General features: G+C 41.8%; 1 protein-coding gene across 1 annotated transcript; it reads left to right on the top strand.

Annotated features, from left to right (window-relative positions):
- Positions 1-267: 267 nt before the first annotated feature.
- Positions 268-7055, top strand: LOC149551255 (uncharacterized). The gene is made up of 6 exons (XM_089790072.1): positions 268-285; positions 387-623; positions 887-1523; positions 5711-5806; positions 5945-6132; positions 6408-7055. The coding sequence occupies exons 1-6, from the start codon at positions 268-270 to the stop codon at positions 7053-7055; spliced, it is 1824 nt and encodes a 607-aa protein (XP_089646198.1).
- The last annotated feature ends 748 nt before the right edge of the window (positions 7056-7803 follow it).

Below are 7803 nucleotides of genomic sequence, written 5' to 3'. Positions count from 1 at the left end.
ATAACTCTCAATTGGTACGCAATTTTGAGGGTGTGAAATATCATCTGAATTATTGCAGATTGGAGGTGACATTCAGTCATTTCATCAGGGCGACTATTTGTGGCTTAGGGCCAAATTTGGAAGATTAAGTTTTGAGGATCACTTTGAGTATTGAGATTCGAAGATATAATCTATTTACAAGGTTCACAGGATCAGTAGCAGTATTGGACAAAATAGGGAAGAAGGCAAGTTTCCTAGACAATCCTCCCAGCCAACATTTTCGTATACATGGAGGAAGATTCGAAGGTGATTAATAATCCAATTCAGTTGCAAAGCATGTAAGAGCTTTGACATCCGGCAGGGCGGCCTCCCTCATTATAACATTAAGACCAGCGTGGTATCGCAAGTTTGAAGTTCAGCGGGTGATTGTATTATTTCGGGCAGAGGTTAAAGGTGGAACTCGAGCTGGAGTAGAATCACTCTACCCAAAGACCACCCACATTCATCGTGGACTGCCGAAGGATAGCATAGACAGCACATTTCCAGTCAAGCGCTCTACGCGCTCTGCTTCCGCTCCCATGTTCGGCAACGCATTTTCACCTGGATCTCAGCAGAGTAACTATAACATTTGGGCGGGCTCAGTTGTGATTAACGGGCGCCAAGGTTTCAGATCCTTTCTCATCACGCATTTGGGAACTTGCATCATTTGATTTGTTCGACGGCTAGTTAATTACACCCATCAAATTATTAAGAAGATTGGCAGTCCGAAAACCCTCTGTCTTTGGCAGCAATTTAATGATCCCGATCAGGAAGGGAGTTCAAGACGACTACGCGATTTGACATGACCTGGATATTAGGCGAGCGCCATTCTGCGGATTACAAACAAGAGCAATTCACCTTGGACTAGTGGTTAAGACAGTCAACAGTCGGATTCAGGGCAACCTTGGTTCCGCAAACTCTGGGGGTGCATTCACATAACAAAGACTGTGATCAGTATCTCAGTATTGAGAAATGTGAGGGTCGGAATACTATATCCAATATAGTGGTAGCAGCAAATTCAAGTCCTGGTCAAACTGGTGATCTCTCACAGAGGAAGCTTTATATTGGTGGTCTTTCATATGACACAACTACTGACAAACTGCTGGAAGTATTTTCAAAGTATGGAGAGATTGAGGAAGGTTCAGTTGCATATGATAAGAGTACAAACAAATCCAGGGGATTTTCATTTGTGACTTTTAAGACTGTGGAAGCTGCAAAGCAGGCTCTGAAGGAACCAAACAAAACCATTGATGGTAGAGGGGTTAATGCAAAACTTGCAGCCGAGGGTCAGAAGGAGAAACCGGCACCACAACCTACAGCATCTCCACAAGCACAACCACTTCCACAAATTCAGACAGGTTATGCAGCTGAGTATCCAAGCATGATGTCATATCATAGGTCAGTACCACAGGCACCAACTTCTGCACCCCTATCAATTGGTTACTCGACATATCCTCCAGGTCTATCTGCATATGCTGTTCAGTCGACACCATATCCAAACAACAGCCCTTCATAATCATTGATGGAGCTGGCAACCTCAGGTTTTTATTCCTATATAGTCTGGTTCATTGTTGATTAGTGGATTATGAAACATTGATTTGTTTTCTGGACACCATTGGCATTATTATCTACTGCTTGTACATCTATTATTTGAGATACTCTCCTGTGCATACTGTTTGACGAAATGTCAAACCCTTGAATTTTTAGTATTTTTTTGGTGCTAGAAAAAGCAATAACCTGTCAGGGTTATTTCAGTGGTATCAGAGCCTGTTTGCCAACTATTTGACGAATTGCCACAGTACATTGTAGGGATTTAGTGACCTTTATAGCTAGGGTCATTTCAGTGGTATCAGAGCAGTTTTCTTGCCATCCTGTGGGGTGAGAACCGACTTACATGAGTGATCAGCACTCTACTTCAACCAAGATGGACAGGTACAGCACAAAGTCTCCAAGGACACAATCTCGGACAAGTAATAGACGTAGTAATCAGAGTCAAAATTGTGGAAAGGAGGACTATTCAGACATTCAGGATGAGCTCAGAAAAATCAAACATAACATGTCTGAACTGTTGGTTAAACACCACCGTATGCTTGACAGGCTGTCCGTCCCAGCTAAGGTGAATAAATCAACTGGATTTCATTTTGGCACATCTTCTCACAAAGCGTTGACTGATACAATGAGTGATGTTACTAGGAACCTTAATGAGGAATTTGAGGAACAAGTGTACAACCAGTCAGAGGTTTCAGTTCGGTCACAGGAAGAAGTGGTGAAGGATATTATGCTGATGGATAGTAACTGTCAACTTGACACTCAAGTTGAGACAGCTGAATACGAGTTTCCCAAAGGTGATGTCTCATGTACTCTTCCGACAAGAAATGATTCCAGTGAAGTGAGTCCAGATGATGATGAAGATGTCATTGTGCATGATGATGAGATACTTGGTGAAAATGAGTAGACATCGAGCATTTATGATTTTTCTGACAGAGAGTACCAGGCTCAGTTAGATGCTCCGTCACATGAGGATGAGAATGGCAGTACTTCACAAGATTTGTCCAGCCAGCTGAAGGTAAGCAAAGATAGTATTGTGGCTTCTTTATCTCATCATGACAGGATGCGGGAGATGTTAGAAGAGCACATCCAGATGATTCAGTTACAAGGAAGACATAAGGGAGTTCAGGCGAATTCTTCTTGTTGTGACTTACATGCAATTGGTGAAGGAATGGGAATGACAAAGTTGAGCTATTTGCATCTTCTATCAGACCGTGACCATCTTCTTAGCCTTACCAAAGATTATTCAGATGCCTTGAGGAGGAAGGAGGAGGAAATTGTCAAGCTTTCTTGTGAGCTTGAGGACACTCGAGCAACTTTGGCTTTACAGGACTGGGAGAGGCATGGAAATGAGCATGGCATGGAGCTGGGCTTAGTTTCATCTTACATGCCTGACATTCAGCTCCTTGCAGCAGACGGATCATATATGGTAGCTGATAATGTTACGAGTTCATCTTGCATTCACATCCAGGATACAAGGACAATGGCAGACAGGTATGTGAAGTTAGCTGGTATTGGTCACATTACTCAGGTAAGTAGTTTTCTTGAGTTACCAGTTGTTTCTTGCATATGGATTCAGGAATGTTTCAGTAGCATTTGGGATTCAGCCAACCAAAGATCTTTAGCACTTTATGATAGCCATGATTATTTGAGTACTATCATGGATTTGATTAGCAGAATATACGGTGTTATCTTTCCCTGTACCAGCAGAACATCCGATGTTGGTATTAGTTTTTATGCACCGTTGTTGGGTTTGGTTCATATTTCCAGTCGACCATCCTTGCTGAAATGTGTTGAAGGTTTTTCATATTTGGAAGTATGTACGGATGAGTCCCAGGATCATTTTGGCCTTGATGACATCCAGGAGGATGAAACGGACAATTTTGAAGACACAACTTCTTTGACAGATTCTTTAGGTATAGAAGATCTTGACAGCCGAACTATAGATTTTGATATGAGTTTTGAAGTAGATTCAAAAAATATAGATGGTAATAATCCAGAGACCAGTATCTTTGAAGACATTCCTCCAGACAATGTGTTAGAGGGAGTTTATAGAAGACAGTCTAGCCAGAGCCATCATGTGGTTAGCCAGTTGAAAGTTAGTGAGCGAGACATTGCTATCACTTGTGAGCATTTTGATACTGCTCATCATTTGTTGGCCATTACTGGTTGGGGTACTGCTATGACAGATGAGTCCAGCGGTGGTTACTTTTCTTTGGCAGAGATTCATGCCTTGCGTGAAGCTGTTCGGATTTTGAAGCAAGATTATTTACGATTGGTAGCCGACCGTGATCACTTGGTTGAGTGGGGAAGTACAGCATATGAGGCACTCTTGGATCATGAAGAGGAGGTGAGTGAGCTTTCCCAAGAGCTCATAGCGACTACTGAGGCATTAGAGGACACACAGTGGGATCTACAGAAGTCGCAGTTTCAGTTGAAGGAGGTGACCGTGGAGTTGGAGCATTTGCGGTCAAAACCAGCCCCAGACCCAGTTCATTTGTCTAATGAGGTAGATGACGGTAAGTACACTCCTACAGTAGCTTTTGAGGAGCTTATTGTTGAGACTGACATACATGTTCAGGGTTTGGAAGAAGTTGGTCTTAATGAGTTCGGGATACCGATAGAGTCAAGTTTCCAAATTGATTCTTCTCAGTTAGTTGATAGTGTGGTATAGTGGGGTATGCCACCTTCACAGGAGGATCAGTTGTGGTGTGCAGGGAAGTATATTGATGCTTCCTCGTATAATTTTTACTGCACTAAACCATTCATGGAGTATTTGTTGGATAGTGCATGTGTTCATTTGGACCCGTATAAAGTGACAGAAGGTGTTCTCATCCATGATCCTAGTGTTATTTGCAGATTGGTTGAGAAGATTATAGGGGTCCTTTCTACTATGCTACCTCACAGGGATCTCGAGGAAGGGTTTGTTGAGCAAAATGCACGGGATCCTATCCAGCCTACAGTCACTCAGAGTCAGAGATTGGAGCCATATATTGATTACCAGTTCAGTGATGATGAGCTAGCAGCAGAATTTGGAGGTTCTTACCGGCATTATACGGTAGGGTACGCTCATCATTTCTCTTTTGACACAGAGGTAGAAGATTTTATTTCACGCAGATGTAGATTGGCTCCAGTTTCTTATCATCCATTAGGGGATAGATTGGCACCATCTTTTGAAAATAAAGTTGGTAGTAGCAAGTTACTCAGCCTGCAGCTTCGACACACCCGAAGCAGTTTTTCAGAGATCAGATCTGATGGCAGTGATTCAGGTACCTATGGCTGTTGTCATATCTACAATGCAGTTGGGTGCAGGTGTCTTTTTGACAGGGGCTTGAGTTTTGATAGAGTTGATGTTTCAGTTGGCTTGAGTTCCACAGAATGGTTCCTTCCACTGACATCTACAGTTGGTTTTCAGATGATTTCATCAGAAGTGTCAGTTGTTTGGATGTTGAGTACAGTTTCTCAGCTACTGGTATTGATGATTTCTCCACGGGAGTATGATGAGGATTGGGATGATGCACAAATTTACATTTGGGATCCAGGAAGACTGATTGGTTCATGGTTCAGCCATTGCTTGGGGACAAGCAATTTCAGGAAGGGCGGACTGTCATGTCCCCAATTTTTGGTGACAGTTCGATTTAATTAATTTAATTAATGGTTGTCCAAGGATGACTAATTAGTTATTTTAATTAAATAAATAGTTATTAAAAGATAACTTTATATTTAATAAAGTGACTTGGGAAATATTTAATAAAGTCACTTGAGGGATAAAATCAAAAATGTTCTAGAAGTCTCTGGAGAGGATGGAGGAAAAAGAATAAATAGGCACCCCGGGGCTCCATTCGAATCAAGCAGTTGATTATCTCTCTTTGATTTTTCAGATTGTGATTCAATCACAGGGGTGCATTGTGGAACCTAGGGTTCTCGCAATTGTCACAATTGGCCATTGAGAACGATAACTCTCAATTGGTACGCAATTTTGAGGGTGTGAAATATCATCTGAATTATTGCAGATTGGAGGTGACATTCAGTCATTTCATCAGGGTGACTATTTGTGGCTTAGGGCCAAATTTGGAAGATTAAGTTTTGAGGATCACTTTGAGTATTGAGATTCGAAGATATAATCTATTTACAAGGTTCACAGGATCAGTGGCAGTATTGGACAGAATAGGGAAGAAGGCAAGTTTCCTAGACAATCCTCCTAGCCAGCATTTCCGTATACATGGAGGAAGATTCGAAGGTGATTAATAATCCAATTCAGTTGCAAAGCATGTAAGAGCTTTGACATCTGGCAGGGCGGCCTCCCTCATTATAACATTAAGACCAGCGTGGTACCACAAGTTTGAAGTTCAGCGGGTGATTGTATTATTCCGGGCAGAGGTTAAAGGTGGAACTCAAGCTAGAGTAGAATCACTCTACCCAAAGACCACCCACATTCATCGTGGACTGCCGAAGGATAGCATAGACAGCACATTTCCAGTCAAGCGCTCTACGCACTCTGCTTCCGCTCCCATGTTCGGCAACACGTTTTCACCTAGATCTCAGTGGGGTAACTATAACATTTGGGTGGGCTCAGTTGTGATTAACGGGCGCCAAGGTTTCAGATCCTTTCTCCTCACGCATTTGGGAACTTGCATCATTTGATTTGTCCGACGGCTAGTTAATTACACCCATCGAATTATTAAGAAGATTGGCAGTCCGGAAACCCTCTGTCTTCGGCAGCAATTTAATGATCCCGATCAGGAAGGGAGTTCAAGATGACTGCACAATTTGACATGACCCGGATATTAGGTGAGCGCCATTCTGCAAATTACAAACAAGAGTGATTCACCTTGGACTAGTGGTTAAGACAGTCAACAGTCGGATTCAGGGCAACCTTGGTTCCGCAAACTCTGGGGGTGCATTCACATAACAAAGACTGTGATCGGTATCTCAGTATTGAGAAATGTGAGGGTCAGAATACTATATCCAATTTAGCGGCAGTAGCAAATTCAAGTCCTGGTCAAACTGGTGATCTCTCACAGAGGAAGCTTTATATTGGTGGTCTTTCATATGACACAACTACTGACAAACTGCTGGAAGTATTTTCAAAGTACGGAGAGATTGAGGAAGGTTCAGTTGCATATGATAAGAGTACAAACAAATCCAGGGGATTTGCATTTGTGACTTTTAAGACTGTGGAAGCTGCAAAGCGAGCTCTGAAGGAACCAAACAAAACCATTGATGGTAGAGGGGTTAATGCAAAACTTGCAGCCAAGGGTCAGAAGGAGAAACCGACACCACAACCTACAGCATCTCCACAAGCACAGCCACTTCCACAAATTCAGACAGGTTATGCAGCTGAGTATCCAAGCATGATGTCATATCATAGGTCAGTACCACAGGCACCAGCTTCTGCACCCCTATCAATTGGTTACTCGACATATCCTCCAGGTCTATCTGCATATGCTGTTCAGCCGACACCATATCCAAACAACAGCCCTTCATAATCATTGATGGAGCTGGCAACCTCAGGTTTTTATTCCTATATAGTCTGGTTCATTGTTGATTAGTGGATTATGAAACATTGATTTGTTTTCTGGACACCATTGGCATTATTATCTACTGCTTGTACATCTATTATTTGAGATACTCTCCTGTGCATACTGTTTGACGAAATGTCAAACCCTTGAATTTTTAGTATTTTTTTTGGTGCTGGAAAAAGCAATAACCTGTCAAGGTTATTTCAGTGGTATCAGAGCCTATTTGCCAACTATTTGACGAATTGCCACAGTACATTGTAGGGATTTAGTGACCTTTATAGCTAGGGTCATTTCAGATTAATTGAAGCTGTTTGGGCATACTAGACAACATGGAAGATAAACACTAGATTTATTCCATTTGAGCTTGTCTATGGTAAAGAAACAATGTTACCCATTGAATTTGAACACAAGACATTGCAAACTACTTTAGAATTGAACATCAATCTTCCTGCAACACAACAAGAGTGGCTCCTTCATTTAAATTCACTGGATGAAATACAAAAGAGAGCTCTAGAAAGAATATAAATTATTTAACACTAGTGAAACCAATGGTATGATGCACATATCAGGAATAAAATATTTCAAGCAAGAGATTGGGCCCTCCTTTATGATTCTCATTTCAAAGAGAATCTAGGGAAATTGGGAACTTGATGGTTAGGGCCTTATGAAATTTAGCATTTATTTGATAATGGCATAGTGCAACTCATAACCATTG

This window comes from Cupressus sempervirens, chromosome 6 (assembly GCF_028749045.1).
Source record: "Cupressus sempervirens isolate cs-2001-9-10 chromosome 6, ASM2874904v1, whole genome shotgun sequence".
Classification (NCBI taxonomy): Eukaryota; Viridiplantae; Streptophyta; class Pinopsida; order Cupressales; family Cupressaceae; genus Cupressus; species Cupressus sempervirens.
Note: the sequence above shows the minus strand (reverse complement) of the source record. Positions and strands in the feature narration are given on the sequence as shown.